General features: G+C 41.1%; 1 protein-coding gene across 7 annotated transcripts in view; it reads left to right on the forward strand.

Annotated features, from left to right (window-relative positions):
- The window catches only part of LOC308485880 (uncharacterized protein), a 131,636-nt gene that overhangs the window by 59,259 nt on the left and 51,395 nt on the right, over positions 1-20,982 (forward strand). For 5 of the 7 annotated variants that reach the window (XM_081022135.1, XM_081022137.1, XM_081022136.1 and 2 more), the window contains one exon: positions 2,187-2,291. The exons of 1 other annotated variant lie outside the window; for it this stretch is intronic. In XM_081022135.1, coding sequence (XP_080878261.1) covers positions 2,231-2,291 — 61 coding nt within the window. In that variant the 5' untranslated portion in view covers positions 2,187-2,230. Of the gene's footprint in view, positions 1-2,186; positions 2,292-5,134; positions 5,238-20,982 lie in introns of those variants that run through there. One more of the 7 variants, XR_013990797.1, reaches the window with a different exon arrangement.

Here is a 20,982-nt window from a genome sequence, read left to right on the forward strand (position 1 = left end):
CAAACAAGGCTTGTCATTCTTAGCTTAAGCATATTACGTGGAAGTAATTCCCACTAAAATCAGCGGGGCATACTTGTTCTAAGTATTGTGTTCAGGATCAGGGTGGAAATCACTTCCTCCATTTTCAAAAGTGACTTACAGGGAATTTCCATATGCGGTTTCATTTTATCATCTTCAGAGTTGTATAATTTTAATGGAAACCCATCTGGTTGTTTAAAAGCCTGTTCCATGCTTCCCAGATCCTGGTACCCAAAACACAGCTCCACTGTGACGATGTTGGAGGACCGAGCATTCTTTTGGATGTGTGGGAAATGGCATGCATGTTTATATGGTCGTGGTTTCACCTTACGCATGGACCACCAGGCTTTAATGACACATTTGGCCACAGAAGGTTCAGGCCACTGACCACTTTGTTTACCCCACTGAGCCAACTCACTGGCAAAGTGAAAGTTTCTGTCTCAGTTGCCAAAACATGGGATAAGACAAAAGATTGCTTGTCCATTTTTGCCACTTGAATACAAACATGAGAGATTCTTAAGGAACACATATTTTCCATGTTTATAGAATCTGTTACGGAGAGATGTCACTCATGCTATTTTGCCGGGAAATATGTAAATTCAGTTTTGGGAAGTGCACTTAGGCAACAATTACGTTTATTAAAAAACTGAATAAATTCCAATAACTTGTAAGTGCCCTTTTAAAGAGAATAGCTTGGCATGTTCATTTATACACATGCATGAGAGGGAGGGATAATTATATATGTGCAGTAGGATGTCCATGCTCTGTGTAATGCCTGTGCATTGTCACAATGATTTAACGCACATATATATATTCACACAGGGACACGGGTGGCGCTGTGGGTTAAACCACAGAGCCTAGGAATTGCCGATCAGAAGGTCAGCGGTTCAAATCCCCACGACGGGGTAAGCTCCCGTTGCTCGGTCCCTGCTCCTGTCAACCTAGCAGTTTGAAAGCACGTCAAAGTGCAAGTAGATAAATAGGTACCGGCTCCGGCGGGAAGGTAAACGGCATTTCTGTGTGCTGCTCTGGTTCACGAGAAGTGGCTTAGTCATGCTGGCCACATGACCCGTAAGCTGTACGCCGGCTCCCTTGGCCAATAAAGTGAGATGAGCGCTGCAACCCCAGAGTCGGCCACGACTGGACCTAATGGTCAGGGGTCCCCTTTACCCTTTATATATTCACACAAATGTGAAAATTAGCAACTTATGGACACAGGAAATTCCCTTGTACTGAGTCAGACCATAGGTCTGAGTCAGATGCTGGCAGTGGCTTCCCAGGGTTTCAGACACCGGCATTCCTCAGTCCTACCTGGAGACACCAGCAATTGAACTTGGGACTTTCTGCATGCAAGGTGGATCTACAACCAAGCAATGGTCCTTCCACAGTTCACAGCAGAAAGCAAGAATCACCACCCCACAGTACAGTGGCATATTGCATTGATACCTGGAAGTTATTTGTAACTCCTTTGAATTTGGCATAACACCTTGCATTTTTTAACCATCCACCCATTCATCATAGCAAAGATGCAAAAGAATAGTCTCAGGCCATTGGCGATCTCTTTAGGAACGGAGTAGGGTGGGATATAAACGGTCCAGGGTAAAGATAGAGATGAGGTAAAGGGCTTTTTCTGTCCTTGAGCTCAGATTGTAGTACAGGGCATGACCATAGTTCAGTAGTAGAGGATCTGCTTTGCATGCAGAAGGTCCCTTGTTCAGTCCTTGGCATTTCTTGGTAGGACTGGGAGTGTCTCCTGCCTGAAACCTTGCAGAGGCACTGCCAGTCACTTTGAGCTAAATGGACCAATTGGTCTGACTCAGTACAAGGCAGCTTCCTGTGTTGCTGTGGCTTTTCTAGAATGGAAATTCTGGTCCCTTTGTTGACATAGGACACAACTCTATCCTGAGTCAGAGTTTCCACAACTTGCTTGCCACTGCCAGAAATTCATACAGTGCTTCGTCAGTGGAGGTAGACTGGATTACTGCAAAAGTGACCTTGCTGTGGTCATTGCAGTCATGTTTGTGGCATTTATCATCTCAATCATTTAACAATATTTATCCCACAGTAAGAAAGCCAAAAGGTTTGGCAGCTGATCCCAACCATTTAAGTGTTACTTCTTGCCCCCAAGGCAGGCATGAGAATGAGGAAGTATGTTGCTTTTCTCCTAGTGTTCAAGAGACCTGGAACATCAGCCAGAGGGATTGCTCTTGATATGATGGTGACAATGGATATCCAGCCAAAAATGGATTTTGTAATACATTCTGGAAGTCACAGTGAGTATAGGATTTGTCTCCAGAGGGAGGAAGTAGGGCAGGCAAGGCAAATGACAAATGGATTACCATTCAGCAACACATTTTCAGTCAGAAGGCCTTTGCACCTACCAACATGAATGGCAGGGTTCAGCTCAACACAGTGCACAAATATAGCATATTGGACCTATAACATATCTGTATATAGCACAGTGGACCTATAGCATGTCTGACTGTGTTCCTTGAGTATGTGATTATGTCAAACCCCATCCTGAGTGTTTGGGGGAGGAAAGGCAGTTTGGAAATAAAATAAATCAGCTGGCAAAATGAGCTTCTGGCCACATCCAGAAGCAATGTCAGGTTCAGGAAGTCTCCCAAGCTCTGAATCTTATTCTTAAGGGTAGTATAACAGGTTATGCACCTACATCATTCAAAATAGATTTCCCAGGCTACCCCCCACCCACATCAAAATGCTAATCTTATGTGGATTTAGCCTTAGTTTTAGTCCCTCGGTGATCAGACATTTGGTCAGAATTTTAGCAGTTTCACCAGAACCAGATGAGAAACGAGAAATGGTTGTGGGCAGCATACTGGTGTCATCACACACCAAATACCCTGAGGGCCTTTCAAATGTGTGTTTAAGTAAAATAATGTACTTCTGTTTGTGTGTATTTATTCATTGAACTAATACCCCATCCTTCCTCTTGAAGGAACCCAGGGCACTTTCCCTCTTGACATACACTAGATGCAACATTGGTCCCGGATATCTGGGTGACAACGGTGGCAACAAGTGCACTTATGCCCTTTCAACTGGTGTGCTAGTTTTGTCTCTTCCTGGAGAAGGCAATTCTGGCCACATTTCTGCATATCTTAGTCAATTCTGGATTAGATTCCTGTGGTATGTTTTGTGTACAATTGATGAACGTTTGAAAACTGCAGTTGGTACAAATTGCAGTGACCTGAATGCCTTCAGCTGTCTGGGTTTTAAAACTTATTACACCAGACTTTTACCATCTGCACTAACTCCTTGTTTGTTTCCAGGCCCAGTTTAACTCACTGGTTTTTACGTATAAAGCCCTAAATGGCTTGGGATCAGGGTATCTGAAGAACCTCCTCCTTCCAGACAAACCACCCCACAAATTACGGTCATCATCAGATGCCCTGTTCCGCGTCAAGGGAGATGCAGGTAGCAGGTCACAGAAAATGGGGCCTACTCTTGATTGTGGAACTCTCTCCCAAAAGAGGTTTGACTGGTCCCTTCACTGATAGTTTGTAGGTGGGCAGAGTCAAAGCATTTTATTTTATGGAGTTTAATTGTATGTCAACTTCACACATTGCAGTTCTTATTTTGTTTCTTTACCTAGTAATTTGGCTCTTCTCGATTTCTATTGTACCAGCGGTGTGTTTTAATTATTGTGAATCATCACGGGGGCCCTCATGGGGGCTGAAAGGTGATATATGAATGTTTCAATAAGCAAATAAATAAGGGACACCAAGGGGGCAGCTGAGGGCAATCCCAAATAGAGTGAGAACTGCAGCAGAGACATCGTGGTGGAACCATACCCTAAAAGGATGTGCAGCGTGACAGGATAACTGAAACAATTTGAACTTGCCATTTACAAGAAGCAATTAACATTGCATGTTACAGAGTAGAACCTACAGCACGCAGTACAATTTGTTATAACTTGGTGTCAGCTGATTTTGACTGGTTTGTGGCTGCAAACTGATATTAACCACGACAAAAAGTGACTCTGTTTGGCTTTTTATTTCCATGCAGACATGGTAGACTTAATATGTCCATGTCTGATGACATTAAAATTATCTTTCTTTTCTTTTTTAACTTTAACAAATGTGATCTGCGCATTTAATGTGTCCTCTCACCATTTTCCTTTGTGGCAACATGCAAGCTATATTTGGTGTTGCTGCCTTCTCTGTCAGATTATTTAGTGCAGGCTGCATAACCAGTGTGTGTATTTTTCTTTTTAATGGGTCATTTCACTGCCACATACCTAAACAGCTGGAATGAACTGATACTTAGTGATGGTAACATTCTGGGCAATGTTAACATCTGTTTCTCTTTGGAAATTTAAAGGCCAGTTGAGATTTAGAAAGCAATGGATCAGTATTGCACTACTAACTTCTTACTCTATATGTGGCATATTTTAATAGACCAATCTTAGTAATTTGGAGAATGTGGGCTTATCTTCCACCATGTGGTTAAACTGTCACCGCAGCCAGTATTAGAAAAGTAAACCTTAATTGGAAATTATAGCTTTCCATTAAAAAGTAGCCCTGGAACCTTGCTTTTCTTATGTTGAGGAATCTTTTGACACATCAGAAAATCGGTGGCTATTCAGTCCAATCGGTCCAAATCAGTCCAATTCAGGAAAATCGGTGGCTATTCAGTCTATGGGACAGTTTGTGTAAAGCTGTCTCCTGATAGATAAAAGTAGCTATGGCTCCAATCTTATATACTTACCTGGGTGTAAGTCCCATTGAACTCAGCAGGACTTACTTCTGTGTAAGGATGCACAGGATTACACTTGTAAATGACAGTAGGTGGATTTTTAATAAAATCTGGGGTGATTCAGTTCTCTCAATTCCTCATTTTTCCAGTCTAAAATTCAGTTCTCCACATTTTGCAGTGATTTGCATTTTTAAAAAAATTATTGTGAAAGTAATTAGCATTTTAGGGTGAATCCACCTAATAAACACATTTTAATACACTGTTTTGACTAATGTGCACATTTTTGCAAGAAATTTCCCCTAAGATAATGCATTTATGCCTATTATTTTCAGTAAGATTTGGCTTTAAATGCATACTGAACCACATTTCTCCTCCATCCCTACTTATGCTCTCTCAACAGGAGTCCTTTGGGCATTTTATCTGCCTTCAGTTCTCCCTCTCCCCTGCCTTTGGAATGCAGAATTGGGCTTTAAAATAAAATTAAGGCAATAAATAAAACCTGCAAAACAATCAATCAGTAAGTAATTAAATTAAAGAAATCAGTAGTATGCAATACCTCCCCCCCAAACCCCTAAGAACCTGCAAAATAAAAAATAATAAAACCCCCTCTGTATAGCTCAATGGTAGAACACATACTTTGCAGACATAAGGTCAGAGTTCAAAGTTCAAATCCCTGGCTCCACCAATTAAATCAGAGTGGCCCACCTTTCATACCAAGTGGGCCACAGAGTATTTTGACACAGAACCTGCAGGCACCACACTGCCTTGTCATGCAGGGAAGGAGGGAGCAAGGCCTATGTTACAAGCTGGAGTAGGCTTGCAACAGGTGAGGGTCACATGCCTCGTCAAGCCCAGATGCTGCAATCTGCATGCAAAGTCCAAAAGGGAAGTGGAGCTGAAGTGCTGTGTCTGCTCAACTGCCCATGTTGATGGGCCTCAGCTTGTTCCAGGATCTCTGTGGAACTTTGAACACATGGATTGACCCTGGGCTGGGGGCTTGACATATTGACTTGACACCAGGTAGGCCAGGGGTTTGGGATGGGGGTGGGATCAAATGTTGCTGAGGGCCACCCAAAAAATCCTTGAGGGCCACATGTGGTTCCCAGTAGGACTGGGAAATATCTCTTTTTGACACCCTGGAGTGCCAATACCTGTCACAAGTAGAGAATACTGGGCAAAATGATTTAAGTCAATGACTAGCAGCCAAAGGAGTAAATCACTTCACACTTAAAAACCACCTGTTCTCTGTAAATATGGCAGTTGCCTAGCATCAAAAACCAACAGAGAGGGGGCTGGAATGACTTTTCCCTTGAGAGGAAGTTCTACAGTTCTTGTGCCACCATTGAGGAGTCCCTGTTGCTGGTTAGTCCCACCATATTTCAGTGAGGAGTGGCACCTGGAGCATAGCCTCTGAGGAACATCTGAGGATATGGGTGGTTTAACAAATTATTTTAGTTATCATGGTCACAGCCACTGAGGGTTTTAGTTTAAAGGTCAACACCAGAAGTTTGAATTGAGCCTGGAAGCAACAGGGAGTCAACAAAGATGTTTTAAGATTGGCCACATAAGATCCCTGCAGCCTCCCACATCAGCAAATTGGTGTCTGAATCATGAACATGCTGAAGCTTCTGAGAACATTTGAAAAGCAGACCCATATAAAGTGTCTACAGTAGCCCAGTCCTAATATGATTAAAACATGGTGTTCTGTGGAACTGGCATTTCTTTTCAATTGCCCTAATACCAATGAATTCAGTTTCCTAAACTGCTACTGTTCTATAAGAGGTTGTTGGCATCTGTCTTGAGACAATGGAGTGCACCTTCAGGAATGAAGTCCAACCAGTGTAGCACCTAAGTGACATCTGACAGGCACAAGCCTTTGCAGCGTGTATGGAGGTCCTGGGCTGCCCCAACTACAGTATTTGGGAATTGGCCTTTAACCCCGTACAAAAACGGGATACAAATGCTAGCATGAGAAGTCTAATATTTTGACCCTACTCCCTTGGCTCTCACTTCTGAAGATCCTATTCCCTCAATTCCAGGATAAATACAAAGTTCAGTGGGAACTTTCACTGTAGCTTCTCTGCTGAGTAAAATGTTGTCTCTTGCCTTAATTCTGGAAATAAACTGATCCAAACTAACCCAAAGAATTTTATTCTTTTTGTTCCAATGCAAAAGCACACGAGAAGGAAAGAATCTATCCTCTGGCTATAGTTCACAGGCCAGGGAATATTTTTAGAGTATTTGGTTGTATTTCTTAAACATTAGAAAAGGAAGATCCTACTGAACATATAATTCCCCAATGAAATTTCCAGACTCCAGCACCACTCATAGAAGAATTAGAATAGCTGACACTCCATATCCTTAAAACATGTAGACGTTGCACCTCTTGCTCCTGTCTGATTCACGTCCACCGTTGGTAGCCTAGGACTTCAAAAAGCTAGCACAGGAGATTGTAAACATCCAATCAATGATAATACATTTAGTCTTCAGGAGGGGAAAGTTCTCTTGTACTCAGGTAGATGGACTGCTCGTCCAATCCCACAGGCTCTTCTTATGTTCTTATTTCTATTCCTTCATCAACCAATCTTCACTGATTTCATTTAAACTTAGCCTTTACTATGGGGTTATTCAGCATCAGTCAATCAGCCCTAAATTTGCCATTTCAGTTACACCAAAACCTGATCCTTCCTTATTCCTCTCCCTTCTCTCTATTTTCCTCAGAGAGCTACAATTCCCATAGTGGTTTAACCATCAACCCTTATTCCCAGAGCAGTCTGGGAAGTGTGGCTCTGTGAGGAGACTAAGGGTCTCCTAACAACTTTCAGCATCTTTCAACTGCAGTTCCCAGAATTCTTTGCGGGAAGGCATTGTTTAAAGTGGTATGATAATGCTTTAACTATATAGTACAAATGGTGCATAACTGAAGTCATAGCATGCTTACTCAGAAGTAAGTTCCAGTTAGTCTGCTGTCCTGAATAAATGGATTTGGCCATACATCTCTGTTTTCTGCCTATGAAGTTAATTAGACCAGCAAATGAAATATTTCTAACTGCTATGAAAGGGCAAATATTTCTTTCTAAAAATTAGAATGCAAGCTAATTCGTTTTAACCTTCAATAATAAACTTGTTCCTTCTCTACATGCCTTTGCTTTAACCAAACAGACTGTTAGAATGTACTGCTTAATTTTAAGCACATGAGTCATGGAGTCACATTATGGGCACATTTGCCTCAGCAGCAACTGTGGGTTTTGTTGTGGGAATTCTCCCTGGTTTGGATGGTTTTTTTCACATGTTTTTCCAAGCAAACAACTCCCCAGACTATTGTAAACTTCTGCAAGAAACTCACTGCTGCAAAGTGTAGCCTATTACAAGGTACATCTAAATGCATTTCCTGCAGTATGTATTGCTGGAAAAGAATACTTTGTGATAATGCCATCTCCCACCTGTCCTGGCTCCCAGGAAGAGGAAAAAAATACATAATATGGATATCGACACACTATATAAAGAACAATGCAGGTGCTGATTAAGAACATACAAAAAGAGGGATGGGGATTCTGTTGCCTTCCAGATGTTGGACTCCAATTCCCCATCAGCCCAAGGCAGCATGACTGGGAGCTATGATTTGAACAACATCTAGAGGGCCACCAGTCTCTCATCTCTGTACTAAAGTTACATCCAACTTTAGCAGCATGGTTCTAAGACCCTCTTTACACAACACATTTTTTGGGAGGGGGGAACCCCCTATGGTTTAATGTTTTTGATAGTGAAGCCTACCCCATGTATTTGATGTTATTGTTCAGATAGACCTTTGCAGAAGAATGTGTAGCCTCCTTTTTCTTCCTTCAGTTGTCCCTCGCCTGCTCTTTGAGTCTCTTGAAGCGCTACAATATCGATGTTAAAATGTTGCAGCTCTCTTGCAGTGATGGCAGTTCTGCATTCAGGATGCTCGCTGTCTGTGTTATCTGACAAAGTCCGTATATTCCATGTTCCAAAGTTCATTTGTCTTTTACGACTGCTAGGTGGTGACCCCACTGGGCACGGTAATCCAGTCAGGGGGGAAAAGGAGGCAGACTGTGTTTAGGCACCTTTTCTAGCCCCTCCTCCTTTTTTGGGTGAGCAGCGTGGATCCTAAGTAGGGCTGCTCAGTCATGGATACAGCTGCCAAGCTGCTCAACTACCTCGTTCCTTGAATCAGAATGACTGAATCTGTATCCACCGAATTTCTAAAATGGCAGTTGCTGCTATTATAGAGTCCTTCCAGATGAGGGCTTAATATTGCAAATTGGTCATAGAAATATTGCAAATGGGTCACAGATATTGTAAATGAGACGTTGGCAACCTTTTTTAAAAAATTGTTGCATTTTCTGCAGAAAGGGCAAATTCAGATTGGAGGAGGGGATAGAGGCTGGCATTTTGGTACTGTCAACTTTGCGTAGATACTGTGGAAATGCATGAGAAGCACAAATGCCACAGCAGACAGTCATAGGCAAGTGTGTTAGAATTCATACTGCCTGAAATGGAAGCTTTCCTGAGATGTTTGCATGCTTGCAATTACTCAGCAGGAAGTAATCACAGTGCTTCTTTATTATTGCTAAACAGGTCCCAGGCCTGAGCCATGCTATTTTTAAAAAAAGTTCTAATTTAAGCTTTAACCAAACTAAGTTCCATGTAGGAGGTGAATAATGAAATAGAACCCTTCCATTGTGCAGATGGAACAGATATGACCGAGAGTCAAGAAAAAAATTGTACATGTTTCTTAGAATTGTTGAGAATCCAAAAGGTCACACACACTTTGGAGAAAGAAAATAGGAATAGTTTTATCCTCTTTCCAAAGAAAATGTTTCCGTAGTCCAAGGAATTAGAGATGTCCAATAACATTTATGTTCAAGAGCTCAGTACCCCCATTCCCATCCTGGTGTCTCTTGAACTTGCTGCTGGGTGGATATTATGAATCTAGGAATACAGTATCAGAAAGTTATATTCAAGTGAATTGGGTGACTTTTGTGTGTGTATTTAAATAACTTTCACATCACAAACTCAAATACATACATGCCTCCAAAGACCTTTAGCTCCAGGTGAATAGGTTTTTCATTTGCACTAAAGTTTTTCTCACATTCCATCTGAAATGTTCTGTCCAGAATCATCTTCCTTGCTTGTTGTCCTGTTTTAGGAACTGGGACTAGTAACCAGATCCAATAAAGCAGATTTTATAGTTCATAAGGTGATGGTTGCATTTGATAATGCTATTTTAGCCATTCATCTTTGTAAGTGATACAGCTGCTTATCATGCATGGGAAGAGTCTGAAACCTCCTGTCTTCCCTCTGCAAAGTGGTTTAATTCACTTTTGGGAAGCAAGGAAAATTATATTGGAAGAACTAGAGGTACTGAAAGAGGACTGTTGTTTACCCTTTAATTTTAGTACTTTGCCTCTCATAAACTCTCTATTCCTTTATTGTGTTTCATGCTCCATTGTCGTGAATGATTATTTACAAATTGGTGGAAATTGTGTGATCTGGTAAAACAATCATCAGTTGGTTCTAACTTGCTTTGAGTCATTTACAAAAAGGTTGGAAACAGTATTAAAGATCTCACACCGGGGCTAACAGCCCAAATCCTATTTCACAGGGGCATACCCAACTGAGTTCAGTAGAATTAATTCCTTACCCATACTTCAGAACTATAGGGATGTTACTTCTGGAGCATATGAGTGGGTCATTGGGCTGTTTATTGCCAAGCAAAGGAACACTCAGTCCAAAAGACCCTGCTTTCCCACTCATTGTACCAAGTTGAACTGATACTGAACTGATTTTTCCATTGGAAAGTTAACCCCTTGTCTCTGAGCTATATAGTACCCCAAAAAATAGCCCTATTTGATTTTGTTGTACTTCAGTAGGATAGCTGTTCCAAACCATTCCAAACTTTTGAGCTTGAGGAGTTTTGTAGATCTCAAACTCATTCCTTAACCAAGTAAGAATACGAATTATCACATAAAAAAGGGAAAGAGTCCAGTCCAGTGAGGAACGAATATATGAGCTTAAGTCTGGTAGACCTTGAGCTTCAGTTGCCTGTTCCTTTTGTTCATGACATGACCTGCACCTTTAATAGTATTCCATGTTGTGGTGGCTGTTCTGTTTGGTGACACGGACATGTGTGCGTGTGTCCATCAATATTCTCTTCCTTTCAACTGCATCTGGGGAGTAGAGCAGGGAGGAAAATCTGTTCACCACATGCCATTTTTCAGATGTAGCATGGTTTGGTCATACATCCTCTTAAAGCGATTTGGCCACTTGTCATCTGGAAGTATTTTAAAAGGCACCTCGAGGGGGGGGGGGGTGGATAACAAAGCAAATAGTGCTGGTTTACCACAATGGAACAGATATGGAATGTGATCAGTTAGCTGCAAGCTACAGATAAACACACACACTGAGGAGCCAGCAAAGACAAACAGAAACCATGTTATCATCCGGTCAAACAAGAGGAGTTTGGAGTAAATTGATGGCATTGTTTATATATTTCTCTCTCCCCCACCCCACCCCAAAGAGGTAGCTGAGAGGTTTTGAAAGTCTCTCTCTCTCTCTCTCTCTCTCTCTCTCTCTCTCTCTTATAGGCCTCCAGTAGCTTCGGTTTATTTTTATATGTCTCTTCTGGGGTTAGGTGGGTCATATTATTTATTTCATGAGATGTGTTGTGTATTCTTTTGTATGGAATGCAAAAGAATAACTGGAGTAACCATGGGACTATCCTGTTTTTGTCACTTTAGGTAAAACAGCATAAATCTTACTCTTAAATATGTGTAGTTGGAAAATATTACTTCTGTTATTGCCATTGTACTATGAAGTCATTATATCCTTTCTCACCTTTCTCCTGTATCTGATGCAAATAATGTGGCTTATAACTAGCTTAATTTCAAGCTTAAAGAACCTTTTGCAAAATGAGATTAGTTCTATCCTATGTAAGCAAGGGTTGACAGGTTTTGAGTAGTCAACTGAAACTTTGTCATCAATAGGATGTGCCCTTGCCACGAAGGAGTGGAGTCTTGTGTCTGATTTCATGGTGCATCTTTGAGCTCCAACCACTCAGCAGACACAGAGAAAAGCCATGTGCCTTTTCTGCCCTTCAGCAGTTTCAAGCTGGAAGGAATGGGACATGTGGCATGAGGTCAAAGGCAAACAGAAGCTCCTCTGCCGCAGTGGTGGAGGAAGCCGCTCAGGCACCTGGGATGGCGTGCCCAGGGACGGGGCGCACTGCCTATGGAGTGGACTGGACCACGGGGCCTCTGGAGTCTGCCTGCCTCCTCCCACTCATCTGCCTTACAGCTGGAGGGAAAGCAGCAGGTGGACCGGTTGGGCAGCGCAGAGCCTGCGCATGCCCAAGCCACCGTGTCTCTCCCAGGAGAGATGTGTGGCTCGGGCATACTGCAGGCCCTGCGGTGAGTGCCGCCTGGCATTTTGTCACCCCCCTCAGTAGTGACACCCGGGGCAGACCACACCCACCGCACCCCCCTTCCTCCACCCCTGCTCTGCCATTCCCTCAGCTTGGAACCAGTGAGGGGACAGCAAAGTCATGCAGTCTTGTCTGTGTGTCTGCCAGGCAGCTGGAACTCCAACTACCCAGCAGGCACAGATAATAATAATAACAATAACAACAACAACAACAACAACAATAATAATTAATAATAATAAAATAATTTATACCCTATCCATCTGGCTGGATTTCCCCAGCCATTCTGGACAGTTTCCAACAGAATATTAAAATGCAATAGTCTATTAAGCATGAAAAGCTTCCCTAAATAATGCTGCCTCCAGCCTAAAAGTCTGGTAGTTGTTTTTCTCTTTGACATCTGGTGGGAGGGCGTTCCACAGGGCGGGTGCCACTACCAAGAAGGCTCTCTGCCTGGTTCCCTGTAACTTGGCTTCTCACAGCAAGGGAACCACCAGAAGGCCCTCGGCGCTGGACCTCAGTGTCCAGGCATAATGATGGGGGTGCAGACGCTTCTTCAGGAATACTGGACCGAGGCCGTTTAGAGACAAATTAACATGCCTGCACGTTTCTCCAGTGAGATGGCAAAGGTTTGCTTTGGCTCTTGCACCCAGCAACTAGAGAGCTAAAACAAATTACAGATGTCTTCCCATTGTGTTAGACTTGCCTATTGTGTGTGTGTGGTTTTTAGCTTTCATTTTGTTCTGATTTTCATATTCAGTTTTAGTGATTGTTTCTTGATCATAATCTTATAAGTCATCTGATATCGTTCTTTTGGCATTATGAATAAGCCTGACTAGATTTAAAATAAATAAATAAATATTCCTGCATTTCTTATTCAAACCAGTTCACATTTTGTGATCTAAAAGCTTTAGGAGCGGCTGACTACACTATGTGGTTTCAGGAGGTCTGTAATCTGTTGGTAGCCCTCCATAACCCCCAGCCTGCCCTCCCAAATTTTATTCCTAAAGTCCAATGTAACATGTTTATTATTCTGTAAATCGCATATACCGCCAGTGTTGTGTTTTGTTCTGGTGACACTCAGTGGTACGCAGTGCTGGCACTTTTTTTGCTAGAAAAAAAGGACTGGCTTTGGGTCACTTTCTGAGAAAGGTGACTAATAAATGCAGTTGATGATGATGTATAGGGCTGCCTTGTAGTTAGTGAGGTTAATGTTGTTAATTAAAGCAGAGTTTCATTGATACTTAACCATGAGGCAGACACTCTTATGTTCAAAGTGGGTCATTGTCTGCAGTGGAATGTGAGTGCCATCCACTCCTGGTACTTAAGAGGTATCAGCTGGGATCTGTCACTACTCAGGGCAAAGTACCAAGGTACCAATCTCATTACAAACAGCATTACATTAGCATAGTTTAAAATACCTATGTTTGTCTTGACAACGAAAGTGGGTATTTTGGGCTCTCTCCACCCCAGTTGTTCCTTGTTCATGCTAACATTTTAAAACATGTCCTATAAATGCAATATAAAATTGAGCTGTAACTCTGTCAAAATGTATGTGGGGTCATTCTTCACTGGCTCCAATCCTTTTTTTTCTTCCAATATTGTATAGACTTCTTAAGTCAAAGAATCAGCTGGTGCTATTGAATTCATGGGGCGTGGGGGGTTTCACTATACAGAAATCAGGTGATGAAAATCTGATATTTCTTGACCTGACTGACCTCCTTGAAAGGCTCGGGTTTCTCCACATCTGCGTCTGTACTGCAAAATTATAGTTGTTTAGTATTGGTATAGCTGTTTATGTACAAGAAGAACAAGCAGGGAATGAGACTAGAATAAACATAATGTCATTCATACAAATCTTGATTACAGTAGGATAATCAAACTGGCACCAATGGAGAACGTTGAATGCAAAATAAGTTAACCTGCCAACTTATGATGGGGGGGGGGGACCTCAGACGTCTTCTGGGGTCTTTGTCCTTACAGTACATAATAAGAGTTTGCTGGATCAGGCCAATGGCTCATCTAGTCCAGCATCTTGTTCTCACAGGAGTCAACCAGATAGATGCCTATGGGGAACCTGAAAGCAGGATCTGAACACAGCAACAACATTCTTTTTCCTCATAATTCACAGCAACTGATGTTCAGAACAACTGATTAAACACAGCCTTTGTGGCTAGCAACCAATGATAACCTTATCCTCCACGAGAGGATCTTGTGTATGGTTATGGCATGTCAAAAAAAGTCCATCTAACCTCCATTTGCTTATGGAGTTGTGAAAGTTGGTTACTTAAATGTAGAAAGTTCCAGAAGCAAATCAGAATGCAGATCTGTCAGTGTCTGTTTTCTCCATCTCACCATCTGCACAAACTAGGTGCATGTCAGAAAGGAGAACTTCCTCCATCTCAGAATGGTTCAGGGAACTCTGGAAATTGTAGCTCTGCAAGGGGACTGAGGGTCTCCTAACAACTCAAAGCAACCTTAACAAACTGTAGCTCCCAAAGTTATTTGGGGGAAGCCACAACTATTTAAAGGGGTATTGCAGTGCTTTAAATGTATAGTGGGAATGGGACCTAAGGCTAATTATTTTAACTCCACCTACCTGGGAGTAATTCACTGGGATTTATTTCTGGGCAGACATGGTTAGGATTATCCTGTAAGGCTTCAATCCAATGCTCACTTGCCTGGAAGTAAGTTTTATTGAACTCATTAGAACTTACTTCTGAGAAAACAGATCTAGCATTGCATTGTAAATCTGACTTGAGTACCCCTAATTTCTCAATTCAAAAATCCCAAATGGAGGGGGGGCAGCTGGTTTGTTTCCTCCACCTTTAGTTTGTGTCACACAACAATTCATGAATTCCACATATAATTAATTTGCCACTTCATTTTGAGAAGTCATTTTTAATATAAATAAAACTCTTGAATTCTGAATGAAATGTAGCTCTCAACATCTTTTCTTTCAACATGAAATAAAATTGTGACTAGTTTTCCACTGCCGTTAGCACTGCTGAGGCTAAATTGCTGTAGGATTTGGTGCAGACAGACTTCTGGCTGTTAACACCTTTTCTAACACTTGATCTCTTGGATGGGTTGAAGCAGATCCGATAACTATAGTGCTGAACGTTGTGAGGGTAGCCAGAAAGCTGTCTACACTAGACCTCCCCACATTGCTAATGCTAATTCTGCCTAAACTGGTATTAACGGTAGTGGGAAATTTGTCAAAAATTTCAGCTTTATAGGCTGGGCTATGGAGTCTGCAAAGGGAGTAGAGTGGACCTGCAGTGAGGGGAGGGGCAGGATGCGGTGGAGCAGTGGAATCCTACCTAACACTGTTTGGGAGAAATTGGATACACAGACTGGATTACATTTTCCATTGTGTATCCACTTCCATTAAGGAAAAGGGTGCAAATTTGTCCATAGGTTTTTAAATAGCTGTAAGCAATATTCAGCCAATTAATCTCTTTATTATGGTCAATGACCAGTATTCAAAAGGATACTTTGTACAAATGCATAAGATAATCTCAAATGTAACAATAAAATGACTAATGGTCATAATTGTGCTATAGAACACTCAGCATACAAAATAGTTTGCTAAAATTAGTCCCTGGTAAGTTTTACATGCAGTAGAGAGATATGTGTTCTGATCTGAAAGGAGTAAAAAAAAGCACAAAATGTATCCAATTGTCCTGGGAATTTCCATAAAAAGGATGAAATAACAATTGTATGTATATCACAATAAAAAGAGCAATACGTAAGAACATAGAATCATAGAGTTGTTGAGTCTAGTTCTCCAGATTCACAGGGATATTTTTGTTGATAATAGGGTTTTGTGTTGTTGTTGTTGTTTAAAAAAACTCCCACCCAGAACTGCTGATGGGAGAACATTTGTAAGCAGTATTGATGGTTGTGTGTTTTTATTTCCAACTTTGTAATTTAATTTCAATATTGGGGCTTGGATGAATGAAAGAAACACTACCCACTTATAATCTAATAATCTAATACCCACTAATAATCTTACCTAACACATAATTTTTTAAAAAAACAATTAGACATATTCTTGTAAATAATGTGTATGTATGCTGTCTGTCTGTCTGTCTGCCTGTCTCTGTACATACCCATACCCAGAAAACACACACAAAGAAATATTCTAACATGGAGCATTAAAGTGCAGACCTCTGTGTGGAAAGAGAGTGTAATGCTGTTCCGCCAAGGGCAATCAATCCACTGGTAGTCCCCTCTCTTCTGCTAGAGCTGGATGTTTCTGTGACAATTGCACCTGCTCATGCTCCCTACAGCTAAGGCTCTGTATTGTGTTCTACTGAGCCTAAACTATGTAAAGGAGGACTAATTCATCATTTATTTATTTATACATTTATTTATACATACATACATACATACATACATACATACCCAACCTTTGTCCCTGATAGGGACTCAAGGCAGCTTATGGATAAAAATAAGAACTTCTAAAAATATAGAAAAGGCTATTATTAAAAGAACCAATTAAGCATACATACGAACTATTAAAACCATACAAATAATTAGAATAAAAACAGTATGAATTGCCCCATGAATCATGCCCCATGATAGCTTAGAAATTCAAAATCCGTATTTTTCCATCTCAAATTTTGCATTGGAAAGGAAAATAATTCAAAATGCGTTTTTAGAGTTACCACTGTCTGTAAGATATTTGTTCTCACCCTTTTAGAGAAGCGTCTTGTTGACTAGTGAACTTAAAATCAGGGAAACTTTGTCCAAGACCTAGCCCATTCTGCTTTCTTCAAGATGGATAATATGTTAGCAATATAATACAGAGAATCCTTGCCATGTAAACCACGAATTCAGAACACAAACCATTAGACCCACAGGAGAGGTTTGTTTTATCTGAGCTGGGAAGAAAAGGACCTATGAAAACAACCACGTTGCTTCCAATTCAAATTATCAACTGGAGGGATTCTACAGCAAAAGAACAGAAACAGATGTCGGGATTGCAATCCACTTGGTTTGCAGTTTGTTCCCTTTATGATAAAACCTCAACTTTTCATCCCAATCTGGTTCAGGGGAAGCTCTGAAGTAACTGGACACTATTTGGCTTTGCTCTTCATCCTTCCTGTAGATGTTGAGTGACTTACCATTCCTCTGCAGTAGTGTGGTCCCTGCATTTACAGTGCTTCCAGTAAATAATCCATTAGGATATACTAGCTTCCTTTTGTGTACAGAAACTACCTCTATGGGGATTTTTGAATTCCTTGTTTTGAGGTGGAATTCACCTTATGAAAAAAAAGTATTATGGATCAAACCAATCAACATGGTTTATGGAAAGTATGCTAACTTATTTTTTGTAGTAGGATAAATGAATGTTTCTTCCAGTGTGTTAATACAGACTTTTCACCACTCCTAGAAAAAAATGGCATAAATTGGAAGTGACAATTGATTTAGCAGACAATGAATGAGCTCTCCATGTTCTTTCTTTAGCACATTAATACAATTAGCAGACACTGTTCAAGAATGACAAAGCCTTTGCTAAAACCATCCCTTGCTTTTAAAGAATGGCTAGATTACCCATTGGGAGATAATATATAAATTAGAGTCTATTTATGTGAAATATTGTTCTGCCAAGATTTCAGGGTTACTGAATTTGTAAAGATTATCAATAATGTCAGTGTCTATTCTTCATATGGTCTGCAGATTCCGACAGGATACAAAACTTGAAAACAGTCTAGGACTGTCAAAACTTAAAATCAGTCACAGATGTTCCAAATAGGTGAATCTTTCATGCCTGAGAACAGTATACACCCCCCCAAAAAAATTCAAAAGTTGCAGTCCATTGGGAAGTTCTCCTGTACAAGAAAAAAGAGAAACATTTCATGAATTTTGCCTTAGTCTAACTAGACTGTTACATTGCTTTATTAATAAACACATCAAACATTCATTGCTCCCTTTCTCTCTCAGAAACATACAAATAAAATTGCAGTATATAGAGAAATATATGCTCAACACTTAGAACAGTGTCAAAGTGATAAAGATACTGAACTCCCTTTGATTTCTAAGATTTAAGTCTGGCTGGTTCTCAAAAACCATCTGCAGACGCTATTGACCCAACCAAGCAATAACCATGTTAGCAGGAGCCCAATTGCTCAATAATTATGGTGCTGTCAGCAGAAAAATTTGACTATACTCATTGATCCACTATTGCGAGGGAAGCAAACATGGTGCCCTTCAGATGCTGTTGGACAACAATTCCCAAGACAGAATGGTCAATGGTGAGGGATGATGGGAGTTGTTGTCCAAAAACACCTAGAGGGTACCATGTTGGCTGCCCCTGCAATGACGCATGGAGTGACACTCCACTTCAGGGATGAATTATGTTGATTCCTAGGTGTGGGCACTTGGCACTAGTTCCTAGTTAAACTGAATTGCAAAACATTCATTTAAAATTAGTGACTTACTTCCTCTGAAGCAAATGGATTCTTGTCAATTAGGGATGTGCAAAGGAAGCTTTCAAGGGTAGGAAGAAAAAAGGAATGTTGTTAGGAAAATTAAGCTGCTGCTCTCAATTAGGTGTGGGCAAAAGGAACCTGTAATTATTTTAAGGTATTTTGCATAATTTTCTTCAGTAGACATGCCAAGCTTTCTCCATGTCTTTCTATAGTAATTAACTGCGAGTGCTTGCATTATTCCTTAAACAAAAACAAAAACCCCACAACAAACCAGTACCAATCTGGAGTTTTGATCACTGAATGTTCTAATTGGATACATCCAACAGTAAATACTGCAGTCATCAAGGCTCTTTGGTCTTATATCGCATAACACAAAAGAGTGAATATTAATTGCTTGTTGTTGCCAATGGCTTTCCTTCAAAGTGGTCCACCAATATGCACCCAATGTCAGCTGAAGTCCATGGCATGGAAGCAATGTTTAAACAGATAACATAGCAAAACGTGTTCATTGTGCTCATTGATCTTAGGATCACCTACTTAATTTAATTAGCTACTTAACATGATGACATGTAATACAGGCAGCACCTGGTGGATGGGGAGGGAAGAGCCTGGCTTATACTTAGGACTGGAGTCTGATGGAAATGGAGGCAGAGCTAATATCAAAAGTTCTCATCAAGTAGAGAAAAAAAGAAAAAGCCTGGACCCTGTTTCTGGTCCATCACCAGTTTTTACTCCTCCTAGACTACCTGAGAAAGACAGTAACAGTGCAAATCTGTACATGTATTTTCAGGAATTATGTCCCATGGAGTTCAGACAATGCAGTGCAATATGTGCTTAATTAGGAGTAAGTCCTACTGCAATGGTGGGGATCCAGATGTTCCTGGACTCCAACTCCCATCATCTCTAGCCAGCATAGCCAGTTAACATCTGGAGGGCCACAAGTTCTCCACCCAGTCTTAATGCATTTAATGATACTTCTTTCCCTCCTACTTATAGTACATTTAGGGTTTCAGTCTTAAACCTTGACATTTCTAGTTAAATTTCTGAGACCCAAGAGCCTGTCTTCCAACCTCAAAGCACTGACTAGGATGGTTTCTACAGGTCGAGGACCCTTCACAACTCTTTCCTGGGAGAAAACCAGATCTAGGAGTTATTCAGAGGCTGCAAAGATAAAAATCTGCCCAAGTGTGCCAAGAGGATACTGTGGGAAAGGAAGCTATTCTAACCTGTGGGATGGATAATGATCCTTCTCCGTGGAATGGCTATTGCACTTTCTCTTGTCTCACAGAACTGAAGACTCTATGCCATCCTGCACATAGCAATAAGTGAGTGTATGTTTGAGAGGGGGGAATTGTATGTTTGTCTTCATCATTTCACACTTGTGTATACCTGGGGGGCAGGTGGGGATGGACAAATCTATGTTTTGATTTCTCTCAGTTTCTCTTTTCGTCCCATCTTAAGTTCAGATCTCCAAATCAGTTCATGATTTTTTGTAAAGTCCTCACAAAAATTTGTGAGGCATTTTAGAGCACACTTCCCCCAACAGACACATCTTTACAAGCACTCTTCCCTGACATAGCACATTCCTGCATGTTGCTTTCACCGATACACACATTGTTATACACACTTTCCCTGAACATATACATTTGGTTGGAAGTACAGCATTGCCAAATTCAGAGGTGTGAATTTGGAAGAATGCTGTGTTTCAGTTCATGAATTGCATCAGTAAATTGAGCGTAAATTAGGTTTGCATTAAAATGTGAACCAAACCGGATTTCCCTTTCATCCCTAAAAGGTTCACAAACCCTGTAGTAATGCTGTAATGAGAACAGTCTGGGATCTGAACCATCTAATGCCACAGTGCTGAAACATCCCTGGCTTCTGGTGCATGACAAACAATACCCTTGCATTATGACAGTGGGCAAGAGGTAAGGACTAAAGGGACTGCAGAACCAAGTAATGGGGCTGGTGCATTTTTAAGCTGCTGTTATTTCATAGAGGGGATCCCTGGAAGCATAACATGGAGGTGCTCTGCGTCTCTTTAATGCAGAATTTAGGGCTGTCTAGTCTTGCTAAAGTTAGATCAGCTTCCATAAATTTTGCAGCCTCTGCGGGTAATGAAACTCTGCCGAACTCTCCTTTTAGGTCCATAAAACACACCACAGTGGACCACACAGTATTCTCACTGAGGGCTTTCCTATGAGATAAAAGCTGAATTACACCGATCTGTTACAACCCCAATGCCAGCAGAAACACCCTGCAATCCTGCATCAATCAGCTGCAGTACGCAGGGGTGGTCTCTGACATTTGACTATATGAAAGCTGCCTTGAAATTTCACCATGAAAGAAAACTTCAGTAAGGAAGCT

The sequence above is a fragment of the Podarcis pityusensis genome (assembly GCF_964106645.2).
Source record: "Podarcis pityusensis genome assembly, chromosome: 9".
Lineage (NCBI taxonomy): Eukaryota > Metazoa > Chordata > Lepidosauria > Squamata > Lacertidae > Podarcis > Podarcis pityusensis.